The 13,154-nt window shown below is 39.9% G+C and overlaps 1 protein-coding gene across 1 annotated transcript in view; it reads left to right on the top strand.

Moving 5' to 3' along the window:
- The window catches only part of GAD2 (glutamate decarboxylase 2), a 39,839-nt gene that overhangs the window by 20,848 nt on the left and 5,837 nt on the right, over positions 1–13,154 (top strand). The window contains exons 8-13 of the mRNA XM_086742139.1: positions 261–340; positions 3,736–3,790; positions 4,866–4,982; positions 6,042–6,106; positions 9,978–10,056; positions 11,767–11,916. Coding sequence (XP_086598265.1) covers positions 261–340; positions 3,736–3,790; positions 4,866–4,982; positions 6,042–6,106; positions 9,978–10,056; positions 11,767–11,916 — 546 coding nt within the window. The remainder of the gene's footprint in view (positions 1–260; positions 341–3,735; positions 3,791–4,865; positions 4,983–6,041; positions 6,107–9,977; positions 10,057–11,766; positions 11,917–13,154) is intronic.

Genomic DNA, 13,154 nt, shown 5'->3' with positions numbered 1-13,154 from the left:
TGGTCCATCATCAGCCACAGTTGTCTATTTAATATTCCAGGAGTAAATCCAGATTAGCGTGATTGCTGTTTCTCTAATTGACTGTAGTGACCTGATAGGAAGCTCAAATTACAGTGATTTGTTTCCAAAAAGTCTGTGAAGAGAATTACTGCCTGTGTGGGACTACTTGCCAAAGGGCTTGCAAGACTGTAGTGTTTTCTATTAAATTGGATAAGAAGTCATCATAAAAATAGTAATTAATAATAGCTGTATTTTTTCAGAGTCACTTTTCTGTGAAGAAAGGAGCTGCAGCCTTGGGTATTGGTACAGATAGTGTGATTCTGATTAGATGTGATGAGAGGTAAGTAAAGATGCCAAATACAGCTCTTTTTATTGGTGCGTAGAAGAGCATCATGAGGTGCTCAGCTCAGAGAGAGCATGTAGGATGCAGTCAACAGTTGGTATAATTCTTCATAGCGCTGATATCTTTAGCAGCCTTACAGTGGTTTATCCCACTTCAGGAACTGGCTCTGTCAGTAGCTTCTTTACAAGTCAGTTTTTGGAGCTCATAGGAAATCTTACAGTTCTCTTCTTCAGGGATTTCTGATATTTCTTTTTCTTTCATCCTGAAGTGAAACAAAAAGTCCAACTAACAATCATTCTTCGCTTTTTGCTAAGAAATGAGGAAGAAGCTTGTTTTGGTCAAAAATGGAGCATTTAGACACTCCCATTTTGATCCATTAAAATGAACTGAGGTGGGCGTTTTAAAGCAGTAAAATGTTGAGGTACATTTGCTGATGTAATTCTATTATTTCATGCTCTCACCGTCCTTCTCAGCTGGACACATTTACCACAGTACCCTTGATGGGGACACCTCTGCGATGGGATGTGGAGAGAAGGGTCTTGGCAGCATCGCCAAGGAAGGGTATGGCCCATAGAAAGGAGTAGTACAGAAGACGCCTAGCCTACAGGTCCCATCAGCAGTACAAAACCAGTGGTAGATAACTTCTTGTTTAACTCATCCAGTTAGAAGATTTTCATTCTCTATAAAAAACAATTTTGAGATAGCAAAGGAATATTAACAAAGTCAACATGTTCTGATAAAGATTTTCAATTTTAGGGAAAACATGCTTTCTATGGGACAAAAATTAATAGAACAGTCCTTAATGATTCTACTGAGAATCTTTTCAATAGAATATGCTCTTACTATGAGTCAAAAATATCATTGTTATAAGGTATTGAATTATTTATGGCTTTAGCTTAAGTAGAAAGTTTTACTGCTATCAAAATACTCTGCTCCCACATTAAAGGAGGAGCATCAGCTAAGCAATTTACAGTGCTAATCACAGCACCTGCGTATAGACTTATGGGGTTATTATCTCTATTAAAAAAAAAGACTGAGCGCACCTTGAAGAGGAATTAATGACAACAACAACACAACCAACACACATCAAAATAAACCTCTGATTGTTTCTATTCACTAAACACAGATGTGGATCAATGAAATTGTGACTTCCTTTTCTTCTTGTGCAAATTCAGCTTGATTATTTTCTGTAAAGACTACGAAGCTTACCCTGCCCACCCTGAAGTAAACAGCAGGATTACTGTATGTCTCACCAAATCCCAGCAGATACCACCAGGATAAAGCAGGCCGTTTACGCAGAATGTGGGCTTGTGCAGAGGAGAGGACCCTCTGTGAAAATGTGGGAGGGTGAAGGAGCACCACGAGATCTTTCTGATGTTTCCAGTGTGACGACACACACTTCTTGGTGGCTCTTCTCTTCCCTATCCTGACTCACACCCGCCAAGTTTGCCTTGTTTTGCTCTGTCGTGGGACTATGTAGATGTGTGGTGAATTTCAAGCTAGGAGAACACACAGAACATCATATTCTTGCTCATATCCCAGACTGGACAACCATATATAAAGAGGCCGTTCCCTCTTTTACTACCATACAGACGGCTTGGTAGCAATAGCAAATTACCTACAGATTTGGGGTCAAAACAATTTGGTATGGTGTTGCACCAGTGAAGACTGTGTACAGATGCAGGTAATATGAGAAGACTTTGACAACAACACTTATTCTATCCTCAGTGTCCTTTTGCTGCTGAGTCTCTTCTGCCTGTCCCAAAGCCAACCTACTGCTTGCTCCTTGGTAAAGCTTGGTGTACACAACATAACCAAGGGCTGGATAATCACTTGTCTTGGTAAAATCTTTTGGCAACGAGAGATTATGCCAAGCTCTGTGTTTGTATGCACAAGCTCAATACATTAGAAATCATTAAAGACCAACATCGAAACTATGTTTGGAGGAGGAACTCTCTGCCTTCCTTTGGCATGCCTTTTTTTTTTCTTTATTCCCCTAATGATCTCAGAAACAGTTTTTGAAGATAAGATAACTACTTTTTTTCTCTGAACACGTCATATAACTGGGGAGAACTCACAATTAGTTGAATACTCTTTAGACCTTGAACTTCTATGAGAAAAAGCAGGGCTAATTTTTAGACAGATTTTGCAAAAAAAAACCTCAGCAGTACAAATCCATTTCTACTGAAATAATTATGGACTTATTGTGAGCTGTGTAAGGATGAAAACTTATAAAACCTAGCAGTATCTTATTACTATAAATTAGTGATTTTTTTTTTTAATTTACATCCATCCAAATGTCATGAAAACACTTGAGGGTCTTTTTATGTGAAAACAGAAATAAAACACATGGTTTTATTTGTTTTCCTAAAACTGCTATTTTGAGCTCTAGTAAAGGGAGTTTTTTTTATAGCAACAGGAACAGTGCTTTAGTTATAGAAAAAAAAGTGTCAGACTATACTAAAAACTGAAAAAGTCCTTTAAAGTGCATATACACATAAAAATCTAAGTGGACAACACTTAAATCCAGTGACGAGTTTGTTTCTGCAGTGTGGGGAGCTGTCATGTTTTTATTGCTGTTACGCAGACTCTCTTCTTAGCTAGTCTTGCTTCTGGCTAAAGCAAAGAAAAAGCTTAACGTCAGTGTTCAGTGTCAGCACTGTTTTACCTTGTGCCTAATTCACTTACAGGATTTCATAAATTAGCCTTCAAGCCTTATACTGCTGAGTCTGAATCTCCTGTGAATGGTTCATACTAAAGGTGTTGCAAATACAGTATCCTGTCAGTACAAAGGGTCTGAGAGTGCATTTCATGAGTCCAGACTGGTAGCTTTTTCACCTGTCCTGCTTCAAGCAAATGCGAACGTTTAATGCACTGAACTGTGGAACAGTTGCCCTGAAATGAGTTCATCCCTCGGATGGAAATACAGAAACGACTGCTTACACCAGAGCTGTTGCACTGCTTAAGGCCATGCAGCTCAGCTGGCATTTTTTTTGTGCCTGCTGAAAGGGAACCATGGGGTTTGGCACCCAGCGAGCTGCTTGGGACCCCGAGTTGAGCCTCTCCCTGGGAGCCTGGAGCATATTCCCAGGGCTGTAACATCAAACAGGACCAGGAGGCTCCATGGAGCAACATCAGTCTTTAATTAAGGGTGGCCACGAGATAACTCCTCTCAGTTAGGGTCAACATGTTGATGCAAACTGGTTGACAAAATAATTAGGGTAGAAACTCAGACTAATGGTCAGAGTCTTCCTGTGCTCTGCAGTGCTGCATGAGCCTTGGGCAAAAAAAAAAGTCACTTTGTTGCTTATTTGGGTTTCCACGTAGTGAAGATGTAGCAGCAAGAGCTGGTTGCAAGGTCAGATTTCTAATATAACTCTCTCTTGCTGCAGAGGGAAAATGATCCCATCAGACCTTGAAAGAAGAATTCTTGAAGCCAAACAAAAAGTAAGTCTACTAGCTTTTCTGCTTCCAAAAAAAAAAGAAAAACAAAACCCAAGAATGATACAGCTAGGGTTTTTTTTTTTTGCTTTCCTTGGTAAAACAACATAGGCTTGCCCATTAACTTTTGATTTATTTCTCAGAAATGTAGTCTGGCAACTTGAGAGGCAAGAGTTGCTGAGAAAATTTAGAGCTACTTTATAATCTCCATGAGCTATTTGACTTTTTTTAATGTGTTCCTCTGCATAACGTCCTCCTTTTTTTTTCTATTATCAGCCTATGATGCAGTTCCTCAGCTGAATATTGGCAAAAACAGAGTAATCATTTGGGTAATTTGTATGTATTTTAATGTGTTGAAAGTATTCCTCATAGTCATCAAAACAATGGAAGATAAACTCAAATCCACACATCTCTAAAAATGCACTGCTTTTGTATGTGTTAATTAATAGAAGCTAGAATTAAAACAACAGATTAAAGTATGCAATTAAATTAGCCCTATGCCTTCAATGACATTTATGTAAATAATCATTAGAAACACAGCATTCAAAGCTCGTTAGTAACACAAATCTTTCATTAATCTTTAATTTATTTTCATTTAAAGCTTGCTTTGTTAAAGAAAAGCAATATAATAGATAAAAATGGAAGGCGACGTGGCAATAGTCTATGACAGGACTGGGCCACCACACGTTCAGACACTCACTGGGATAATTATCATACAGCCCAGGGCACAGTCCGCCAGAGGTATTTCTTGCACTGCAGTGCCTGGGTGAGGTTTGTTTTAGCCAACATCATGCAGAGCAGACCTTTTTGTTTCAGGCAGGTAGCATGGAGGAGAATTGTTTTTCTGAGCCCTTACCTGTCTCATGCGTCCTAGTAAATGGAGGATGCTGGGTTGAAAGTTTGCTGCCACCTTAAGGTAGAAATTGTAACATCACTAAAAAAACAGTGCAATGTAGCAGGTATGTCCTCTAGGAGACACTTGCGGGCTCGCTGTGGAGGCAGCAGAAGAGGAGTCAGGGCTGCTGCAGGCTGAAGAGGCTGCAGCACTCTGACCTTGCCCGATGTCTCTGCTTTCTTTCAGGGATTTGTTCCTTTTCTGGTGAGTGCCACAGCTGGGACAACAGTGTATGGAGCGTTTGATCCTCTCATAGCTATTGCAGACATCTGCAAGAAGTACAAAATCTGGATGCACGTGGATGTAAGTGTCGTGGGGCGCTGGGTTGCAATTGGCATTAATTTGTTCATTTTGGACAGTGTCATCTTGTACAGAACTGTTGTATTTGGTTCCTGTAATTAAGTGTAACATCCCAGCACGGACTTCCCATTCCTCTGAAAGGCTCAGGTCAGGGGAACATTTTAGGAGCTGTGACTGTGCAGTACTTTTAGCAAGTGGGACACTTAAGATGACCTAGTTTGCGTGCTTTTGGCCTTTGACTTTATCTTTAAATGCCATTAGTAGAAAAAATACGTCAGAACCGTACTGAGCACTGGCTCAGCTTCTGCAGCACCTGCAAAATAAATGCATAAGGAAAAGGCTACATTTTTTCTGGAGTAAAGTACCCCAAATTGCTGAACAGATTAATACAAATGCTAGGGAAATTTATCAGATTGGCTAATGAACTTTGTCTGGGTTCTTGCCCAAAGTATCATCTTTCAGCCCTAGAACAGCTTTTGTGTCATTTTTGCAAATCCTTTCTCCAAAAAGGTTGAGTAATTAAATTTCTGTAGGGCTGGGGTATCTTGCCTTTGGATTACTGTGTCAGCCAAAATCAGTCCAACTCGAAGGAAGAATTCATATTTACCATGTCACATGAAATGCCCGCTTGTCCCAGATCTTTGCAAGCGAAAGCAAGTGAGTAGGGCGCAAGCAGTAGTGATCTGAAATACCATGAAAACTCGCCAGAGCAGCTGAGATCCCAGTCTGGTTTGTTACCGTCACTGAGTCACTGACAGAGAAAAGGCGGCTTACCCAGGAGCAGCTCTGCATTAGTTAGAGCGTGGGGCAGCCCAGTGTGTCAGCGTCAGCAGACGATAAGGGTTGGCACTCAGATTATGGGCTATAAACTGCTGCTTCCAAGCTACTGGAAGAAAATTGTTAGTACAGCAAATACCTCAGGCCTCGTCTGCCTGGTCATTTTGAAACCTGCCACATCAGCAAGAAGAAAGAAAGGGCCCCAGACTGATGTGAATGCACAGATGTCATCATGGAGAAACGCAGAGCTCTCTTCTCATTAAGATAATGTCTCTTGCCTTCTAGGGAGCATGGGGTGGTGGGCTCCTGATGTCAAGAAAACACAAATGGAAGTTAAATGGCGTTGAAAGGTATGATTTATTAACATGAATTAAACACATTTATTAAATACATTTTAACACATTTGTGATTACCATAGCAATGTCTATAAATAAAAATAAAAATTGATGTTATCTACAAGACACAGTATGAAGAAATTATGCAAAGTGTCCTTCTAGTTGAAATAGCATTGCTAAGTGCCTTTGTTCAGTGCTAGAGCAGTGTGGCACTTTGTGTTGTAGTACAAAGAGCAGACATTTCTTGTTTCCATTTTCATTCTTTCCAGCATACCTTTGCAGCTCCAGAGTGGCTTCTGCAGCATGCACTGCTTCAGTGTCCAGCATGAATTAGCAATTGCATTCCTCTAAGAAATGAATCTTGGAGGTCTTGCATACTGAAGTCTAAATACAAAAGGTGGATGCACCTGCAGTTTGGACAGGTGTCCTGGTAATCACTGACCACTGTTCTGTCACTTCTGGAGAGAAAAATCCCCCTCCGGGCTGTGTTAACAATATCGTCTCAGTAGATCTGTGCCTGAATTCACACAGTTGTAGTCACGAGCTCATGAACATTGCGCATACACACAGATGAACATAAGTTATGCCAGTCCAGTTCAGAGTCTGGAAAGACTGAAGTTAAACTTACAAACAGCTGCTTATTCAGAAACGTTTAAGCTGTGGAACTCCTTGCCATAGGATGTTAAGATTTACCTGCGTTCCAGGGAAGATAAAAAAAAAACCATCTGGTACTTCTGTGACCCACAAATGACTGAGGCTGAGAGAATACGTGGAGGAAGGTTGTATGTGCTTGTCTGGTTTTGTATTCTTCCTGGGCTCCTGTTTAGGCCACTTGCTAGAGACAGTATACTGGGCTAGATGGAGTCACTCTCACATTTGTGTATTTTCTGAAGCTCATGCTATTCAAGAGTAAATTGTTGCTCCATTCTGCCTTTTTTATCTCTAAATCAAATTGTTGTTCCTTGCCAATTAAAATTACAAACAACTTCCTCATCCTCTTCCTAAAGATTAGGAGGATACCTTGATGATTCAGTTCTTTTCTCATACATCTCACATGCAAAATTTGGAAAGCAGCCAATGGTTGTATGAATTTGATTTAGTTAAGACTGCCTCCAGCACTCCAAACTTACATATTGTGCATTAAAAGGATATACATCCAAATATCCAGCACATTAGAAAAATCTACGTGGTTGCCTGTGACAACAGAGTATGAAAAAATGAGTTTGCCTCCCGAATTCCTATCCGAATTCTGCTGGAATAAGTAGTTCAAGTTGAATCTGTATTGGAGAATTTTCCAAAGAATATGCTTTAGATCCAGAACGCCACTGGATTTTATCTAGTGCTTTGATAAGCAACATCTCCATATGTTTGGCAATGAATTAATGGACTTTGTCACTTCCAATGCTGTTCCTCTGCTTGATGGACACAGCGGCTCATTTCAGTTGGTCCAGATTTCAAATGAGCCTTACTAGACCTAACTTTTATGGACATTCTTGTTTCATGGTGGTTACTAGAGTATGATCCAGTCATTACAGGTCTGGATAGAAGAGAACTGGAGCTGTTATTTGTCTTTGATAGGGGAGAACTGGACAGAGATGGAGCATTAAATGGAGCACTCTGTGCTCTGAGTACTCCCATCTTTCTGGTGACAGACAGTCCAGCAAAAATGCTCCTGTCAAAGGCAGGAGGAATTGCAGGATCATCCTTAAGGTACCCTCCAGACCCCACATGGCAGATTTCGCGCTTCTCCAAGGCACCCCGAAGAAAGCATCTCACCTGGTGTCAAGAGCAGATCAATCTGGCCACCGTCAGGAGTTTCCATCTGGTGTCCCTCTCCCAGAGGCTTGGGCCAGGAGTGACAGTATATGAGAAAAGTGTTTTTGCAGCTGAATAAGTGCTCCTATACAGGGTCTGGGCATCCTTCCCAGGGCTGTGGCTGGTCAGTAAATGCACCTCAGTTTTTAATGATGACTGAAAATCAAATTCTACCAGTCTTGAACCTCTCCTGTAATTCATTTGAAATCTCTAAAGGAAAAATTTTCCTCTTTTTTTAAAATTTTTTTCTGTCTGTGACCAATAGCCAAAAAATCCCATAGGTGCTTGGTGCTCAGTTATTTGGGTGAACGTGACATGCTTTAAAAAAACATCTGTGGATCCTTGTAGCTTTTTTCCTTCACTCTTTGTCTCAGTCAGCAATTTCTTCAAGCACTGATGGCTGAAGTTCAGAATAACTGATAACAAATTAAAAATGGCAAATTTTTATTTTACATAATTAATTTTTTTTCTATGTACAGTTTGGATGTAATTTGGGAAATAAATGACTTTCAGGTAGATTAAATGGTTTAGGCAGATAATTAACATCTGGCTGTTGTCAGTGAATAATCCTTTTGCTTGAGAAAATCCATGCTATTACTGTTACCTAGAAGTCTTTAAAAGACTTTCGGTCTGATTCTGCTTAAGCACAGATAAAAATTTAAAAGTATCATATCAAAGGAAATTCATAGACCTGAATGCCTGTGCAGAATCATTAGCTTTGGTGTTGCAATCAGATGACTGACTCTGAGCTGATTAAAAGCTGCCAAATACTCGAAAAGCCAAGCCAAGGGGCCAGATGTTGCTTGTGGAAGACTGTTCCCTGCAGATTTTGCATCAGACACTTGTGCAGTCCCATTTAAATAGAAAAGAAGAAAGCACAGAAGTGCTGCCTGGTGTCCATGTGAATTTTGGACTTGTTTGCTTTGAAGGAGTGAAAGCAATTTGGCAGGAAATGATAAGGACATGCATAAATCTATAGTGCTGCCTCCAAATCTTACAAAGGAAAATACTGCCAGATTCCAACATGCTGACCTCTGTTCACATAAATGTTACCTGCAAGTGTGTCCTGGGTCTTTTACGTTTTTACATGCCCCAGTTGGCTATTTATATGATCAAAACTCAAATCACTGCACTACATGAAATCCTGTGCACTGTGCATCCTTGACAGCCTGCCAAATAGGATGCAAACGTATACATCTATCAGCTAATCATCATATGTAACAATAGTAATTAACAAATACCCAGTCTAGCATAACACAAAATGAACATAATAAACAACTGGACAATCTTCCATTCAGCCCTTGCCACAGTCCCAAATGTCTCTTCTCAAAGCTGTATTGTGACAGGACCCTGTTTGTTGACAAGATCTGGGCTGACAGTTATTTTTGCAGTGAATATGTCCTGAAGGGAGGCAGGATCAGGCTCTTTTGTGGAAGAGTGAATCAGTTCTATTTTTATTATTGTGGTAATTTTGGACCCAGTCCTTCACTTGTGTGAATTATCAGAGCCAAGCTAAAATTAAGGAACTATGAAAATTTACCATCAGCAGAGCAGTGAGAAAAATTACTTTAGGCCAGGTTTTCTAAGTTACTCAGAGACTTAGGGGTACCCATTTTCAAAAATGGTTGTGTGAGCTACTTACTAAAATCTTACTGAAACTGTAATCAATGGGAGGGAATATGCTAGTTTTCCTGCTTCCTACCTGCGTCTTTAATCAGCTGTGTGACTTTAGAAAGTTTGTCAGTCAAGCAGGTGTTTTTAGGAAGCCTGCCCTATGTTTGTGAAGTATAGATGACTCCTCAGAAAGTTTAATACTGATTAAGTTCAGTGGATAGAACGATTATTCTGCAGTAAGTTGCCAGAATTGTCATCCAAAAACCAGCCAAGGTAGATTAGGTCACTTATGAAGGCATTACTTTCCTAATATCTGCAATGATTATTTTCAGCTCTGCTTGCTCAGAAGAAGAAAAATATGCACATTACTACGTGTTTATTATTATTATTACTGAATGTCTCCGTGGTTTCACCACTGTAGTACAATGTCTGAGTTTCATGTGGTTTGCTGTCCTAGGGCCAATTCGGTGACCTGGAACCCTCACAAGATGATGGGCGTCCCGCTGCAGTGTTCAGCCCTGCTAGTAAGAGAAGAGGTATGTCCCAATATATTCACTTCTCTGATCTTTTCTAACATTTTGCTTCTGAAAATCCTGGATGTTTTCTTCATAACTATGTCATAGCTAATATTTGCTAATATGATGAGCATTATAAAAGAATACCCACGTGCTCAGGCTGCAGCCGCAAAAAGGAACTGCAGCGGCTATCTAGCAGAAATGATAGATCCAATTAATGGCAATGTCTCTACAGAGTTTTGTGGTTTTCCATTCAAGATGTCCATAGTTAAGTTATGGCAGTATAGCTGTGTAACCCCACTAGTTGTTGTGTAGCATAAAATGTAACTGTAGGCAAACTCTTGTCCTCTTAGGATGAATGGTATGGTATACGTGCAGCATGACATTTGGTCAGAATCTAGGCACCGTTACACTTTCTAGACTTTTATTATAGATATTTCTGCCCAGCTCTGATCCATATATTCACTTTGGGGCACATGGAAATAAAAAGGGAAGACTAAGTTCACTTGGAATAAAAGGTAGGCATTTCATTTAGTACTAGAATTTGAATTACCCTTCAAGCCTGTAATTTTCGTGTAACCATCAGTTATTGGGGCAGCTGCTATACAACAACCTCTTAGTAGACCAGCTATCAAAAACCTGGTTGCTGTTTTGCTAACAGCTGTACAACAGATTGTATACAAAGTGATTTTGCTTAGGAAGAGAGAAAGCTGGCTTTTATTCGCCCTCTGGGTCAGTTCCCTGAGACAAATCCTGCCTGGTTGAAGTCAGTGTCATCCTTGACCTCTAATGAGAACAGATGGCTGAGATTAGGAGAAAGCCAATTTTTTTTTTCCCTCTAATTTTACTATCTCAGTTTTGAGTTACACATGAAGATTAAACTTGATGATAAACAGCCTAGTTTTGATTCTTCTTGGACTGAAAATTGCAGTTTTAGGCAACAGCCCTAAGGTGTACCTCAGACTTGTTTGAGGACTTAACTAGAGCCAGAACATGAATCTCTGCATTTAACTTAAAAAGCTAAGAAGGAAACCTCATGCTTTCATGAGCCAGGTTTCTACACCTTGTTGGCTTCTGGCCCTTCCACGCAGCTGCCTTTCAAAATGGTATCTTGCAACCCAGAAATAGCTCTAGCTGGCTGTTTAAAGGCCATATGCTCTTCTATCTGTTCAAAGCTTTCTTTGCCACTTAAGCATCCAATCTGCTTCTGAGGGCTTTGCAGAAAAGAACTGTGCCTACAAAGAAGGAAAACAATGAAAATCAGAAGGAAAACAATGAAAATCAGAATTTTTGAGACCAAAGCAATTAGAAAAGTGGTATGATACTATTTAGATCAGTCATCAAATTGGTTTGGTCTGACTCAACCAGAAAAAAAAAACCTTCCAAGGAAAGGAGGAAAAGGAAGCAGAATAAGGAATAAAAAGCGAGATCCAGAAATGAACTTATGCATAATGATGCTAGGAACCACAATGTCCAGCTTTAAAAAAAAATGCCTTGGCTCTGGGAGTGGATTTTTGGGTCAGGTACCAAGGTATGCTGGGCACTGAATGAGATACGAAACTTAGTCCACTGAGCAGCTAAGTCTGGTTTTGTCCTTTATTTTGATCTTCCTTTTGCACTTGGACATGTATTCCACTGAATTTGGGTGTTTGTAATTTTTCGCCCAAAGCAGCCCTCAAAACAGTAGTCACATTTGTGCTAACATCACTTTTTTGTCTTTGTTGATATAAGGGTTTGATGCAGAATTGCAATCAAATGCATGCTTCCTACCTCTTTCAACAAGACAAGCACTATGACCTTTCTTACGACACGGGAGACAAGGCTTTGCAATGCGGTCGACATGTTGATGTCTTCAAGCTATGGCTGATGTGGAGGGCAAAGGTAGGACTGCCTGCAGTATATTTGTTTGCATTAAAATAATACACACCAGATAAAGGTTTTTTTTCTGTGATCATCATTTTAGAGAATATCTGACGGAATTTCCCATATATAACATGAAAGAAAGAACATTATTATTTTCTGGGTTTTTTTATACTTTTAACAATTTAGCTTCAAAGCAGCACACATGATTTTGAAACCTTAACTCCATGGCTTTGTGTAGCATTTGCTTTGTGTAACTGTAGGGTCTAACAGCATAAATCATAGACCTAAGAATGCTGTTATGAAGATTTCTGGAAATAAGATCTTTTTATGACATTCAGAAATTAAACACGGCAAATCAAGACCGGAATACCTAGTTTCATTGCATGCAATAGATACGAAGTTGTCTTTTGAAGTAGAAGAGGAAAACTCATGCAAATCTGTTCTCTGGGAAATCTGAAAACACCAGCTCTAATGATTAATTCATTGGTATTTGTAGAATGTTGATAAGTAAGTTTTTCCATATATTTATCCAATCTGTTATGTCAAGTTGTCTCAGGTTTGTTCAGAGGAGATGACATCACTGTTTTTATTTCCAGAAAGCCTTAAAGATCCTCATGTGCTTCATTAAAACTCTGAAAACAATTCTGAGACAGACATCCAATGTAGCTGGAGGTGTGGGAGTCTGTAAAGGAGGATGCAAGTTTCTGTGGTCACAATAGCTGTTGTGCTAACTGGGGTCTCCAGCGTAGCAGGCAATTTTAGCCACATGTCTCTCTCTAATTCCGAGCCTCCCCCCAGGGGCTGTGCTAGCTCTACCTGGTTTTGAAATCTCTGTACACAGAGGGATAATGACAGGAGCTTTAAAGTCAGTTCTGCTGCCAGAACAGATTTAGCAGGGACATGCATCCATTACTCAGAGACATTTCTTCTTCTAAACCCTTTTTTTTTCACTATGCCTTGTACTGCTTTTTCTCCTCTCTGCTTGTAATATTAATGTTACAAAATAGGATGTGTGTTTCTTAAACAGTTTATCTATTCCAGCTGTTTATTCCCCTTCCTCCCTCATAAAGCTGGATCCTTTGTTTGTGGCATTGCAGCTGGTGATTGCAGGAACAATTATGATGTCACAGAGAGGATTATGACTTCTGCCAGAGAAGAAAAAGCAGGATTTGCTGCAGCTCTTGAAAACACAGCTTCTGAGTTTATATGCTGTCAATTAGAAAATAAGAGAAAAAACCACTACAGAGGCAAGGCAG

This window comes from Chlamydotis macqueenii, chromosome 2 (genome assembly GCF_036417535.1).
Source record: "Chlamydotis macqueenii isolate bChlMac1 chromosome 2, bChlMac1.mat, whole genome shotgun sequence".
NCBI classification, from domain to species: Eukaryota; Metazoa; Chordata; class Aves; order Otidiformes; family Otididae; genus Chlamydotis; species Chlamydotis macqueenii.
The sequence above is the reverse complement of the archived record's forward strand: the minus strand, read 5'-3'. Positions and strand labels throughout refer to the sequence as shown.